A 15,941-nucleotide genomic window follows, 5' to 3' on the forward strand; every position below is an offset into this window, starting at 1 on the left:
GGGGAAGCTTTAACAGGAAAATAGAAAACAGAGTCTCTTTCTTTTTTTAATCAAAAAAGTAAAGCCTGAGCTAAAGTCCCTGAAGATTACAAGACAAGCTTCAAACCCAGAAACTTCTTGACTTCCTGCCAGCATTTACACAGTAAACACATCTACTTTCACGTTTTTCTCTGAAAACCAACTTGGTTACAAAAAAATAAAGCTAAGCTCAGTATCCACACATCTAAGCAACAGATGTGGCCCACAGAGTCCGATGCATATTTATTTATTAACAGTGACTCACATCCATTCATGAAGAAAGGACATGGGGGTATTGCTGCCCTATAGTCTGTGAATCATGATCTGAAGTTGGGTTACACACAGGGAATTTCAACTAGCTGCCATGTAAGCTCAGTTTCATAATTTACATAGCTTTGTGTTCCTCTATTTAATGAGTTTTTCAGGGACTTCAGTGAAAAGTATACAGATCTCAAAATAAGCAAACAAATACGTTTTCAGTAGTAGCAATTCTTAATTTTCTTCTCCAGGGTTGGGTATCCTCTTATACCAGCTGCTGCACCCTACACTCCTGTCACTGTCTATGCCCACAGCAGCTGCTGAGTCCATTCATTCTACCATGTCTCTGCTCCGCACTGATTACTGCAGAGCAAGAGGCAGTGCTGAAACCTTCTTAGCATCCCAGAGAGAAAAAGACTGAGTCATGATTGGCTCTTTTCTTTGGCTTTTTTTCAGTGGAAATTTGGAATTTTCAGGAAATGATTAACTCACCTGAACATCTAGTGACATCAAACTACTGAATACACTTAGTATATTATGAATGTATATTTGAACCACAATGTACCTAAGACAAAGCAAAGAATTAAATGCTTCTGCGAACATCACATTCTTTGCTTCCTCCTCAAGGCAAGCAGGCTCATAAGAAGAAAATCAGAGCCAAATCTACAGCCAAGCTTGCTTTCTTTTCAGCAATGAACCTCACAGATTTGCTTAATTAAAGCCCATTTTCCAAACAGGGGAAGCTAAAGTTTGGGGTGGGTGGAACTTCTACAGAAAATTAATTATGCTACCACTTTCACCATTTCAAAAATTAAACATCCACTTCCTCTTGATTTAGCTTTCCCACAGTTCATTCATCAAAAAGCAGATGACAAATATGTTACCTAACAAAAAATTAGAGGCGGTCAAGCTCTTTCTTCAATAGGATAAAGTTTATTAACATCATTTATTAAAACCATTTGGAATATATTAATATTATGGTGACAGCAGATGTTATAAATGTTATATGGACTACGATGCCTAAGTAGGAACATTAACTTCAGATTAAAAACCCACAATTTATATAATATGCGTTTATTTCAGTGCTAGATTGAACATCAGCTTTCATCTGTGTATTTTTCCCAATGACAAAAAGTTCAACTCATAACCAAATAATATTTTTTTCTCTCTGGATTTAAGACTGACTAGATGAGATACTCTCCATGTTCTGCCCCTCATCCAAGCCAACATTCAGCTGCAGAGTCCACCGTGGTAGTTCCCACGGTATTTATTACATGCTGCTACATTACATTTTATGGAGCAGAAGCTTTCAATGCTCTGAAAAGAAAACTGGTGACACACCAGGTGTTGCAAGACTCTTTCTGACCACCTTGGGACTAGAGTGCACTTGGAAACAAAAGTACACTCTCTATTTAAAAGGCAAGAAGCAGATCAACAAACCTTGAGGCTCAACAGAACTCGCAATCCAGTGTAAAATTCCTTTACAACTATTTAAGATCATACTTTCTTACTATTCTCCTTAATTTAAAGGAATTGTCTTGTAGAGCAGCCTCCATTTTTTTGTGGTCATCTAACTCATTTGACTGAACACCTTAATCTGCTGGATATAAAAATGTTCAGATAACATTTCCATTTATTTACATGCAGTGACAATATTTAACGTACTGCTAAAATCAATTACTCAATATATACGTTAAGCAGAACCTACTCCCAAATCCCACTGAGACATTGTAGCTCAGGCCTTCAGGCAGCAAAAGAAAGGAAGGAAAGAGACAGTTGTTATTGTATAAACATTAATATGATGTCTTACCGACACAGACCAACAATGGTGCAAGAAGTTCCAACTGTTTCATTTTTTTTTAATACATTTTGCAAAGATTAGAAACGCTGCATTTATTAGCGTATGAATATCATGGAACGCTATTTTTGAAGAAAAAAACTACAGTACCTTAAACTGGTGAGTTTATGATACACATTTGTTCTAAGATACAAAACCACATTAGCAGGGTCTTAGACAAATATTTCACCTGCATCTTTTGGAGAATGTGTGGAGGGACAAATGCACTAAGTACACTAGGTGACTAACCGAATGGTATTCCATGGAAACAGATTTGTGACCTTCAGTTCTGGAAAGCATCAGGAAGAGAGCCAGTTCTAGAAAGGTGACTGAGAATGCCTACAATGGGCAAGCTACAGTGGAAATACACCACATCAGGCCAAACAGTTGAACAGCAATTGTATGTCACAAGGTCTCTTCAGCTTTGTTAAATGTCTTCTTCTAGATGGAAAGGTTAGGTGGAAAACACAGAGACAAAAAACTACAAAACTACACTATCTCCCACTCCCAGTAGCACTGATAGGAAGCCATAAACAGCAAAACCTAATGATGCAAATACCAACAATAGAGTAGCATAATTTACAGTGGTTAAAGAAGACACAATTAGGTGTAATGGGAAGAAGAGAAGCAAAAAGTAAATGTAAATTAAATATTGCACATTTTCCTAACAGCGAGGTCTATTAGGAAGCAGATTAATCTCCCATTACTTGAGTAATTCAAACCCAAATACAATACTTAAGATGCTACAGGGAATAAGCCTGTTCTGGGGAGATGGACTAGAAAATTTAAGATCATTTACATTTCCAATTTCTCAGAGTTTATGATTCTACAGAAAAACATTAAAAATACGGTGATAAAATCCATGGAAGTTACAAGAAGTACAAATTTAGTAAATAAAATTTGTTGAAAAGCATAATGGCCAATATCCTTGTGTATCATATTACACAATTGTTTAAATAAAATAGTCCCTTTTTTTGCCTGCATACTATAGAGACAATTTGATTATTTCCAGTATTTAAAACTTTTTTTTTTTTTTAAGTATACTTATTTGACTCGCGAGTTTAAAGAGGCTAGTGATTTTTGGTTTCAGCTTAACATTTATTAGAGGTTTCTAATTTTGCAAATGTGCTGAACAGTACATTTGTGAAATCACTGTCATTAAAAAAATTATAGCCAAGCTTTTCTTAAATGCAAATATACCCTTGAAAACTAAATAATGTAAGCTGTTCTCTTGAATTTTTACTAACCTGGAAGACTCCACAAGCCAGCAATTTCCAAAGTTCTTAATTTCTTTTCTAGTTCTGCCACTCGATTACCTAGAATTCTTCAGAAAAAGAAAATAAAAACAAAAGCCAGGGATAGTGAGCTAAAATTCCTTGTTATACTAAGGTAACCAAAGCCCAATTGCTTACAGGACTACAGTTCAATTTTTAACCTGTTACTTAACTCGTGCCGTATGACTGTATCCAGTCATTTCTTTTCACTATAGAATGGACAACCTTCCCCAGAGTTAAAAGAAAATTAAATATAGTTGTCTAATCTACCTCATATGTTGGTTTTGGGTTGTTGTTTTTTTTTTTTTAAATAAGGTCTAGGATGTACTGGACATTCAATCTTTGTCCTTTGGTAAAGACAAAGAATAGCAAAAATAGCAACTCACAATATTCCAATCTCCTTGCCTGCAAATATTTCTTCCTGTTACTTTTACTTTCTCTACAGTTAAAATCAGAAGGTAAAAGCTATGCAGAAAAAATATGGAAAACTCAAGACAACATTGAGATTGATTTTGAAGTCCTAAGACACAATTTTGGCCTAGTCCTTTATTCGCAGAAGTTTCTCCATCACTACAATTTCTTAAAACGACAAGGAATATCTTTTCCACTACATCTTTTCTTCTAATGCTGAACTCTGTTTTCTACTTTAATAAAAAGCTTCAAGCTCTTTAGTGCCTTTATCACCCACTCTTAGTTTTCAGTGCATTTCTTGGGTCATCTCTTCTTTTGTATCTGATTCCTACACAAATACTATTTGCAGTTAGCTCTTCTGCAGGATTTAACTTTTAGTCTTAATTCTCTCCCCAGATCAAATGAGAGATTGCTATCTTGCAAAGAAAGCTCTTTTTTTTCCAATGAATTTTGAAGTGTTTCTCTCACAGGCACAGCAAGTCTCCTAGAGTCAGAAGCCTTTAGATAAATCCCAAACAATACCCAATAGAGTGAGAAACCTAGACACAGCAGCAATTCTAAACATGACAGCAGAGATAATGGACAGCAAGTTTTACCCATCAAATTACAGCAACAGGATAAGTCAGTTAAATGCTGAGAAGCAGCATATCACAACACAGAAAGGCAATAGTATCTTCCCATGCTCACCAGAGCTGTGTACTACTGCACTGCATGCTCTCTAGTGAGAGTTTTTATGCTGCAGACATTTGAGTATACTGGGAATGTCATTACTGACAAGATGGCAGCGTCTGGGAAGGACGTGAAGAACAGTAAACCCAGCAAATATCAAAGGGGCTAGAAGAATTGATTAACACGGACTAAGTATTTTTGAAATCTCTACTGTAAGGGCTTGCAATGACACAATAAAAGTCTGTAAGTATTTTAAAGATTACAAAAATAAGATGAGAGAGGGAATGTAAAAGAGAAAGCTTATAATAAATATCAAAGAAAGCACTGAGAGTTACAGGGGTGTATATCAATTAAAAAGCAAACAGTCCATCACATTTACAAGCAGAGTAGAGAAGACATTTGGGAGCAGTTATGTTTATTTCCCCACTGAAAGTCAGTAATCAAATAGGTTACCAAGGTTATGATTGATCTATTAGTCTTCTCCAATTACAAGCAAAATTGGTCAAGTCTAGATTTTGCTTTCAGAATGCTTCCATCTGGTATGAGAGATTCAGCCTTAATAACTCTATTTTCATATCACAGCATATGTGCCGACATCCAGCAATTGCATTCTGCAGTACAAAGCAACAGGTAACGGAGAAAGGCATAGAGCAACCTTCAAGAAGCTCTACCTTGCACACAGGGAGCCCACTCTAACCTCCCTGTCTAAGGTCCCATCAAGGGTAGCTGAGAACATGGAGTTCCCCTGGCTTACAGGGGCAGGAACAGACAGAAATGATGCAAGACTTCTTCTGTGTCATGTTACCTCAGCCAGGGAGACAACAAAAGAATGTTGATTTGGCTAATGATTGTCACCACAAATGGATCATCAGTTTAGGACTTCTACCAGGAAAAGAAAAAAATCCTTATTATTTTTGTAAGTAGTACACCAGTAGATCCAGGACAGAAAAGAGGGGAAAGATACTGCCCTCCCTGGCAGCTAGTCATATCACAGAAGAAAACTCAACCCTTTGCATCAAGTTCAGTTATGGGTACTGCTCTTGTTATTCAGACAACAGCAAAGCCACTTTTCACTTACTTCTCTTAAATTCTATAATTATCAGTTGTACCACGCTATCTCTAAAAGGTTTTGGAGCAAATATATCTTGGTAATTCCTACTGGATCCCCAGAAGAGACCCTAAGCTATTTTTTAACCTTTGTCACATAGAAGGATAATTCTGTGACTCTGAACAATGGTTGACAAAAAGAGAGGACAATACTTAACCCTGCTTCTTTCATTCAAGGAGACAGCAAACAACATTCAGGGATGAATATGATTCCAGTTTGTTTCAAACCACATTATCTGAAGACAGGTGTGGGAGAAATGAACCCTGCATAAAACTGCAAAATCTTATAGCAGTTTTTGAAAAATAAATGTGTAAGCAATCCTGAACACAGTGTGGTTTATCTCATTCCTTCCTTTCCCGTGTGACCTCCAGATAATTTGCCACCTCCATATGTACTGTGGGAAGCTGTGGTGGCCTGGAAGAGTATATATTTTTAAAGGGGCTGCATGAGTTGGTAGCATTAAATTCCCTATTTTTTTTTTTTTTTAATCTCTAGGCATAGTGGACCAGATCTTTGACTAAAACAGAAGGATCATGTCATGGACAACTCTGTTGACAGCTATTTCTGTTTTGATTCTGGTCATGTGTCTAATGCAACAACAGAGTTAGTCTAAACTCCCCTCCAGGATTATCCTGTAAGGTTTTACAGAAATCTGCTGTTCATGTAACAGCAGCAATGCTCTCACCTGAATTTAGAAGCTCTCTTCTGGCTCTCCCATGCTTCCCAACATACATGGCCATAATCTGAAGGGAGCTCTACTGATTATATCACCTGAGCTCTGTTCACCTCTATTTTAACTTAGATCTTGCTACAGAAGACATATAACCTCATAAATCATCCAAATACCTGTAAATAGGGTCCATCACAGTCACATATCTAGTTCTGTACATCACATGGAAACATTTACTCAGTTACAGACTAACACAATCCTTTTTGTAATTTTGGTCATGACTGAGCTTGACCAAGTTAGAAAAGTTAAAATTAGTGCAACATGTCTAAGTAGCAGAGCAGCTTCTACACTGATCTGGCTTGCACGGGTCCTGGCAATTTCAGGAACAAATTACACTAAAAAGAACATCTAATAAATGGTTTACTCCTGCAAAAGAAAAAAAGATTTTTATCCACTTGCTAGGCAAGGTTAAGACTGTTTATTTTTACATTTATGTAACTATTTATTCTTGCAACACATTACTGCATATAGAATTCATTTACAACTGCCTTTTCAAATTAAGCTAATGTACTTGTGAGGAAAAACATAGGATGTTACTCAAACTTCGCAGTAGTAGCTACCAATCAGCTGGGGAAAATGAACTGTTTTCTTCCCAAACAAGTTTGGGTTTATGTTTGTTTTTTTTTTTTAAAGTGGTGGTAAAAAAAAAAAACAACTGGATTTAGCCTACTCGTTCCTAGGCACATACTCCCACACCTTCTTTTATCATGCCACATATTCAGAAAAGCAGCAGTAATAACAGTGTGGCTGTTCCAAGAGAAAGTGGCAACGGATGTTTTTAACAACAGTATAACAGCAGAAAGTCAACTTCGACAGTACATCTAAATTCTAACCTACGTGAAAAAAACTCCTATCTTGTTATTGCTTCAGTTAATCAGAAAGTAAATCTACCATTCTGCTATTGTAAACTTACATAGCCATATCTCAATCTGCAACCAACAAAAGATGTTTTGACTTCAGAGTAGGTTAACTGGAGGAAAACAAGTTCATACAGTCTAAAAAGTCTCATTTACTGATAATAGAATCACTAATACGTCAATCATCTATCAAATATCAAAGCCAGAATTTCCTCCCTGAATGAAACAACCACCCAAAATCTCCTGTTCTTTACCCAATAAATCTCACTTCCTTCACACAACAATCTCAAAGAGTAACTGTGTCTTTCAAACATACTCTTTGCACAGGGAAAGCCAGGCAAACAGGACAGAGTGGTGAAGAACATGACTTCTACCTTCTGATCTTTAGTCATTACAATTCTCTCTAGCTCCATATTCTTCTCAACTCCCTACCTTGAATGAAGAAATGTCTTCAACAGAAAAATGCATCTTCTACTGTACCAGTTTGTGGACCTGTCTGTTTTACTTGTGCACTGACCTCACTCTCACCTCCAACCTTCTGCAACAGGTTTCTTCCCCATTATGACAAGTCAGCAGTCTTTACTTGTAACTTTTTACATGGCAAATAAGTGCTCCCAAGAACCTGCTAGTGCACCTCAAATGAAGTATGTCCTACCTGCATTTCCCTTTTTCACTTTAACTCTTCTGTGTCTTAGGTGTTTCTACTTGAAGTAATTTACATTCTTCCTAGCTCTTTAAAAGCTTCTTTAATCCAACTAAACATAAAAGTGTCAAAAAGAACATGCATATCACATAGGAGTGTTGCTGAGTTTCTTCTCTCAGCTTGCTCAGGATTTATCTTTATTTTTTTTCCCCTGAAGCATCCTGAACTGAATATACCACTACAGATCTGTGCACACTCCTGACCTGGGAGGGATGTATGTCACCTCCCTCTAAGACTTGATGTTCTATTGGGCATAGAACACCAGTTTGTGCAGGCATCCAGTCTCTAGTTCCGTGGCTACATACGGCCAGCTGGACATGCAGATAGAAGAATCATACCTCGTTGTGAAGGCTTATCTCAAGAAAACCCATACTCAGTAGTTGAAAGCAGAGACAGTGGTATCAGAAAGTGAAGCCATCATTGCAATGATACATTTGAGAGATGCAAGAGGCTGCACATGATCAAAGAGAAATACAAAATTAAGACAGAAGTTTGCTACAGTTACAGGCAAGAGTATGCTGACTAGAACACCAGGTAATGATACAGCATCAGGATGCAAAAGGCAAAGATAGGTTATACCTGGAGTAAGAAAAGTTGTTCTCTGAATGTTTTCTTTTTGATGTTATATCAGCAGTAAGAAGGGAGTACACTGGTGTTAGCAGTTCATTAGCACAGCTCAGTGCAGTAACTCCTCTTGCATTACATGACACATTTAGAGCATGAATTGACTGAGCTGCCATCAGTTAGACCTGAGCTACATTTTCATCACTTTAGTGTCCCTTTAGCTGATTAGGCATTTACTTTCTCAAGAGTATTAAGAGTGGCTATACACTGCTCCTCCACTTCTGTTGCCACATCACTAAGAATTATGCAATGGAGTCTGCCTAGCATCAGAGTTATCAATTTTCAAAATGAATCATCTATTGTAGTGTAATAAAGTTTACTTCAGTACTACTCCTTCTTTTCATGAAAGATGTCTGCCTGTTTGTGGCATTTGGTCCTGATGTGCTTTTGAGAAGCCTGAATAACCTCTGATTACCAGTAGTGACTCAGTGCTTAAAAAAAAAACCAAACCAAAACTGAGCACAGAATCAAGGAACACTTCCTAGCTCTGATTTTCATATACTGTATAAGGACAATAATATCAGAATGTCAGAAAATGTGTCAAAAATTATTCTGCCATGATAGGAGCTGTGCCAGACACAAGGAATTCTACTGATGAGCAGAACAGCTAAGAGTAAACAAATTCTCCTTGAAAGTTCAGTTCAGATTTTTTTAAAAAACATCATATAGTAGCAATCCAACAGTGTTTATCTCCTACAACTTTTGGCAAGGTAACTATAGGAGCAACTGTTATCGTTTGTATGACATATAGGCCGCTAGACTGTGACAAACATTTTCAGACCCTTTCCTAGGTGCAACATTTACTATTCCCATCAGTGTTCATTAGCAAATTTCTGTATTAACAACAAATATCACATATCTTCTCCTCCAATTCAAGAGTGTCCTTCCTCCCGGCAGCTTTTCTTTAGCCCTCCCTACAGACTACCTGCTAGAAGTCCCCCCTGGGTTATTATGGTTTGTCTTAAACCTGAGCAGCAAACCAATCCTTGCCTAGCGGAGACAGACAGGTCTCTGTCAACTCCAGACTTTGAAAATGTAATTTTTCTCTAAACACATACCTGATCTTAAAAACTAAAGAAATTACCAGTTAACAATGACAATGAATTTTCTGTGAAAATGGATCTTCTTTCCTATTTCCCTGAAACTCCCCCAAACTATGACTTTTCCATAACTTGATAAGTTCTATTTCACTTAAAAGTCATGCTACCTACTTGTTGGTTTGCCTTTGGTGTTGTATGACCATGTTTTTTTCATGGATAGTTTCCAGCAATGCAGTGGCCAGTGATTTGAGATCTGAAATGGACTGTGGTGTGGCTGGTAGGCTACATCCATGATCCTCCGACAACAGCTCTTGGACTGTAATGTTAAAAAAACAAATGAGTTTTGGCTTCTCATGCACAGAGATGTGACACAAACATTTACTTCACATTACAGAACTATTCCCATTACTTAATACTTTTTTTTTCTTTCAATTAACAAACAAAGCCAAGAGACGAGAAATATAATCTCTAGCAGGCCTAAAGATGATGGCTTTCTAATCTGATCGTTATTCCCACAGCAATTGCCAGAACAAGTACAGGCAGACATATCTTACGTTAACTTAAATCTGCTTTTTGAAAATTATTTTTGTTCAGAAGGAACAAAACTCATTCTTCTATGGGCCTACAGATTGGTAAAAATCAGTAATTTCTCTCCGACCTGTATTAAAACATAAGCCCACAAGGAAGCTTTCATATTACTTTTTAGAATTATTATATCCTTCAGGTTATTTAATACTGATGTGAAAATAGTCACCCATGAACTCTTCCTCTACAGCTTAGAGCCTGTACCTCCCAACCAGACCAGGAAGTTTACTACTATCATTAATTTTGGTAACTAGACGCTGGTTCTTCCTCTTTTTGTATATGTATATGTATATGTATATATGCATGCATGCAAGTACACAGAGAAGAGGACAGAAGAGAAATCAAAACCAGAAAATCCAGTTTCAGCCTACCATGACAAATACTACTGATCTTGTATGTGTGTATGAATACACCAACAACTAAACAGTAGGATGACAGGTATACTCTTTGGCTCAAAGAATTTTCTCTTCCCCTTTCTTTCCTGATCTTGATATTTTCTTTGAAGGGGGAAAAAGAGATTATACCATTTCACTACCCATGAAGAAACATGGGACAAAAGAATTTCTTGCAAAACATCTAAATGTAAAAAGTTTACAAGAACATTAACAGAAAACCTCAATTAGGGACACTCCCCTACCACCCAATCTATTTTTCATTGAAATACGCGTTGTGATTATCATTGTTAGCAGAGCAAAGAGATGAATAAAGAAGTGATTTGTCAGGGTTAAAGTTGCAGAGGGGTTTAGAGCTTAAAAAATAAATTTTTTTGATAAAACGAACAGGGCAGAGAATGAATGGCAAAAGAGTAACAAAAGGAGAAACACTTGAGAGGCAAATTTTATATTGTCAAGTAAACTGAGAAAATGACAAAAATTAGCACATAATAATAAACGGGAAAGACAAAAAATATTTTGGTTTGGTTGGTGAGTAAAGGGTTACTGAAATTAAGAGTAAGGTGGAAGGAATTCAATGAGATACACCATTCCGCATTTAAGTAATACCTTGCTTTGCAGACAGGACTCCAGTCAGAGCACTGCTACTGGATCTACTATGAGTCTTTGAATTTTTTCGTCTCTCTAGTGCGTTCTAAGGAAACAACAAATATCTTATTTAGAAAAACAGTAGCCCACGAATCTTTTAACTAAGAGTAAAGAATCTGGAACTTTGGATTCTGGTCTTCGAACAACTCTGGAGGGCCTGTAACCTATGGGAGTGTGACTCTCCTGGAGTATTATTCTCTAGCCAAAACTGTCTTCGCAATGTTACAAAGACTCATTCTATCCCACTGTAATCTCTATATTGTAGTCTCTCCCACCCACTTCCCCCAATGCATTTTTAATACTTGCCTATTTTTTAATAATCTGTTGAGTGCCAGTGAAGATACTGCAGTATCCTGTAGAGAATATCAGTTGGGAACAAAATCAGACTTTTCCCAGCATTTCTTTGGATAGGCTTCAAAACACAAAGCTCAGACTCCTCTATCAGGGCTTCTAGAAGCCCTTTTAATAGCAAATATTGACTTTCAGGAATTAGTAGTAGAATCATCCTGCTACAGAAGTCCAGCTCTTCCAAAACAATTATAGTTTTGTGAAACCTGCTAGACCACAAAGACTCTCAGTTCTTACCCACAAACTAACTCACACTCCAAGAGACCGAAATTGTAAGTGTGAACAGACACTAAAATGAACTTGGTACTTCAAGGAGCGTTGCTCATGCTGTGAACAGACACTAAAATGAACTTGGTACTTCAAGGAGCGTTGCTCATGCACAAAAAGTCTCTGCTGTGACTGCTTCATAGTGGCCTAAATGGCTAAGTCCTATTGACAGTCCTAAAACAACCCTTCTCATGCGCTGACAAGCAGCCCTCCCCTCTCACACCCAAAATTACTTGCAGAAGAAAATAGAGTGCTTGAGTTCAGGGAAGAGCAAGAATATTTTGCCCTCAAGATTCAGTCCTGAAGGTTTCATGCAAAACAGCATATATCTTAACCCAGGAACAGAAGAACAATGAAGACTTAGTGATCATTAAGACACATGAAGAAACAGTGCTGCCCTTAGGGGACAGGGAGACATGACCTGCTTTGACTGCATCTGTGCTGCTGTCACTTCACCACACTCTGCCTGACCTGCTACTTTTCACCTATCAGCAGGCTGGAAGGCTGATCACCCCACCCCCAGCAGGAGGAGGGTTCCCCCACAGAAGTTTAAAAAAATGTATTGAATTAATTTTTTCAAAATACTCTTAATGGGTATCCCTTTGTACTATGTTGGTAAAGAAGCCTACAAGGAAGATGGAGCATGTTATATGTACACATATTAATACTGTCAGAATGTTAATGGCGGATTCTCTTTGGAAGACACAACTTTGTTCTTTAAATGCATATGAACATGAGGATGAACAATGATCTCCATGAATAATGAAGCACAGTTTAGATAATACACTGAGAGGATCCTACCTTATATTTAGTAATATTAGACTTAAGAAGGTTGACTTCCTCTTGAAGTTGTTTTAATCTCTCTTGAAGATACCTGAAAAAGAAATGTAATCCTTTACTTCATGCTACCTTCAAGTACTGCCTCAAGCGTCCCTCTTTACTTTGGCATGTTCTCTTTTTGAACTACTGAGAGTTCTTTTCCCTCTGCAGTTCTGTGAGGGATAAAATAACAAAATCTTACTGCTCTTGACCCCATAAAATTTTAAGTAGGGAAACAAATTGCATCAGAAAAGGAGGCTGCCCTTCTCTTAGATTTGTCAAACACGCTGCACAACCATTTTATATTGGTCCTCAGGTTTTTGGGGAGAGAGGAGAAAAGGATATATTTATGTCTAGAGGAAATAGTCAGGAAGCATTAACTCATGTCCTCTGTACTTGAAGGTTTGTGAGATGGACACATGAAGATTTGTATATATGTCAACACAAGACCCAACTATGCAGAAATTTTGCATTGCAATATCCATCACTTATATGGCACTTCTCATTAGCAATCACAAAGTAGAAAATTTAACAGTATAGCTGAAAAATGGTATACAGTTAACTGAAACAGTACAGTTCTTCCTAATAGAATTTATGCACTTGGATTAGATGGCTATTTATACATAGGAAAATATTTTTTTCATGTATAAAGGGTTTATAAAATATCCTCTTTCATGTAGCGTTAACTGCAGCTGTATTGGGGTTTGTGACAATTTAACTATTTTAGAGAAAAAAAAAAAAGTCATACCACTGTCAGGGGAGCAGGGGACTTAAAACTTATACAAAACTCTGTAGGCCACACAAAACCGAAAAAAACCCTGCAGTTGATGGGAGGAACTAATGCCTTTGGAATTACACTTTCCTACCTGAAGCACAGGTCTCTATAAATGGAAAGTGTTTTACAAGATCTATTTCACTTTAAGGTAATTGTTGACATTAAGGGAGGTACCTGCTATGACTCTGTCAATGACTCCTCCCTGTCATCCTTAGCAGAGACCATAAAACACATTCTCTTCCCAAAGGAAGTGGTAAGAATATCTGCATGGCTGATTTCACCAACAACTTTTGTTGGCAAATCACTTCATGTTGACAACCTCTCCCTGTGGTGAGAATTATGTCCGAAACTGTTAACTCCGGGTACTCAAAGTCCCTGCTTCCAATCCAAGATTAGCCCATACAGCCCACTGAGTTTCTGAAGATACCAACTTTTAATATTCTTGCTTTTGGTTCTGTACAGTGATGGGCATAAAAGGTCTGCACTTCTCCTCCTTTTCCCTGTTTATCTCTGTTTGGGAATATCACTGACATCTCTGTAGCCAAATAAAACATTTTTAATTTTCTGCAGTTTAACTTTCTCAATATTATTTGATGGTTAGCTACAGTACAGACAAAACAGACATAACAAATTGCCAAAATCTCTTAACTTTTATTCTTAGGTATATTTTCTTTAAAGTTTTGTTGTGAATGACTTCCTGATGCTTCTGTTAAGGCAATACACTGCTTCTTCTAGGGAAACAGTAAGGTTTGCAATGCACTCACCTGTTCTCCATACATAAAGCATCTACATCGATGATACGGTTTTCATGTCCTCCTAAGACATGGTTAAGTTCTTGGTTCAGTCTGTCAGACTTATCTTGGTAAAAAGAGCGTTCCTCTTTCACATCCTGTAACTCATCCAGTGCAGCCTGAAGATCATATCTCAGCGTCTCAATCTGAGAAGAAAGGAGGGCTGTATGACTATTTTGAAGTTTAAACAAAAATATTACATAGCACCCAAACTGAAAACAGCAACAAGCACTGCATGTCTGAACAGGACTGATTTTAGACAGTCAAAAGTCCTTCCAAAGGTCATAAGCCTCAGTACCTTTACTGTATTTTGGTATTACTTCATTAATTTGAAATTAAGTAATTTTAGCAGTTAGACATGTTTTACAAAATTTCTAGAAAACAACTAAAATGTAACAGCAAAACAAACCTTAATCCATACTATAATTCTGCTACAAACATAGGAAACTGGTTTTAGCATGTAATTTCTAGGACTCCAGGAATTAATTCAACCGAATAAGAATTTGGCAAATTTTGAAGATGAAAAAAACATCTGTGAGAATTTATACTCATTCCAGGACTTTCAGCAATGAAGTTCCACAGAATAGGAAGAACTGAGAAAAGTATAAAATAAGCCAGCAGTTGACAGGGTGAGCTCTGCTAGTAAGCAAAAGGGTGAAGGAGTACAGTATGAAAGATACTCAAGGACAAGAGCTTCAAACTTCCAAGGAGAGGAAACAGAGAGGTGAGAGACGTCTGCAATGAGTTGAGAAGTCTCCAATGCCACCTCAGAAAACACTGATAAGCCGGGAATAGCAACAGAAGACCGTGTGAGAAGAGGCCAGGTGATGAACAGAGAGAGTGAGAGCTTAGGAACAGATACACCAGAAAGAATCCCACTGGAAGAAGAACAAGTGCAATCAACAGTCCTTCTGGTAAGTTAAAGTAGAGCTGCACTTGAGTGAGGACTGAAAAACAACAGAGAACACAAACCCCCCAAATTGTCCATAAAGCTATGTATCAGTATTAGGAAAGTGTCTGATGAATTGGATGCTGCATGGTACAAAGTATTAATACAGGATATAATGAGGTACGGAAAAGAGGTCTGATGCAAGAATTTTTCAAAAGAGGGGAAGAAATAGCTAAGAGGCAGAAGGAAGAGGAAACTAACAACACTTCTGCAGAAAATTTGATTCAGAGAATATCTTTAGGAGATTCACCCACCACCACATACTGTGTTGGAATACTTGTAACTGCTTTCTCTAAGGAGTCTCTTCAATGACATTCATTGACAATACTTAATTGTCACAAGTTGTTGCTGCACCTTATAAAGAGGAGAATCAATAATCTAGAGAAGGAATTCCTGAGATTAGGAAACTCACTCTAACCACATGTATATTAAGCATGTGTATTAAATTAGTGCTCAATAAGAACTATTTCAGTAAAAATCCCAACACCTTCATCACTATTTGCAATACAGCTACCAGCCTTCCAAACACAACAGAAGTAGTCATTTACTTGCTACTGCACTAGCTCTGTAAAACATGACAGTATATGCCCATTTAGATATTACTTGTTCTCGAGCTTTCTCCAGTTGTTGAACAAGGTCCTCCCGTTCATGTGCTGCAAAGTGGCGAGCCCCAACTTCATCATCTCCAAGTCGCTGCTTAGCTATTGTCATTCGGAGGAGCTGTGATTACAAAAACAGATTCGTTAAGCATGAGAACACAGGCTGTAGCATCAGAGTGCATCTGCATTAGAAAGAGTAAAGCTGTCGTGGATTTCATCTCTTCCAGGCCAAACAGATG

The 15,941-nt window shown here is 37.5% G+C and overlaps 1 protein-coding gene across 3 annotated transcripts in view; it reads right to left on the reverse strand.

The window, feature by feature from the left end:
- The window catches only part of CCDC149 (coiled-coil domain containing 149), a 41,483-nt gene that overhangs the window by 8,284 nt on the left and 17,258 nt on the right, over positions 1 to 15,941 (reverse strand). For 2 of the 3 annotated variants that reach the window (XM_026846808.1, XM_026846807.1), the window contains exons 4-10: positions 15,707 to 15,823; positions 14,128 to 14,300; positions 12,571 to 12,643; positions 11,116 to 11,200; positions 9,701 to 9,845; positions 3,361 to 3,437; positions 1,985 to 2,017 (exon numbers count right to left, since the gene is read on the reverse strand). In XM_026846808.1, coding sequence (XP_026702609.1) covers positions 1,985 to 2,017; positions 3,361 to 3,437; positions 9,701 to 9,845; positions 11,116 to 11,200; positions 12,571 to 12,643; positions 14,128 to 14,300; positions 15,707 to 15,823 — 703 coding nt within the window. The remainder of the gene's footprint in view (positions 1 to 1,984; positions 2,018 to 3,360; positions 3,438 to 9,700; positions 9,846 to 11,115; positions 11,201 to 12,570; positions 12,644 to 14,127; positions 14,301 to 15,706; positions 15,824 to 15,941) is intronic. The other variant, XM_026846809.1, reaches the window with a different exon arrangement.

Source organism: Athene cunicularia, assembly GCF_003259725.1.
Source record: "Athene cunicularia isolate RWA chromosome 4 unlocalized genomic scaffold, athCun1 chr4_part1, whole genome shotgun sequence".
Classification (NCBI taxonomy): Eukaryota; Metazoa; Chordata; class Aves; order Strigiformes; family Strigidae; genus Athene; species Athene cunicularia.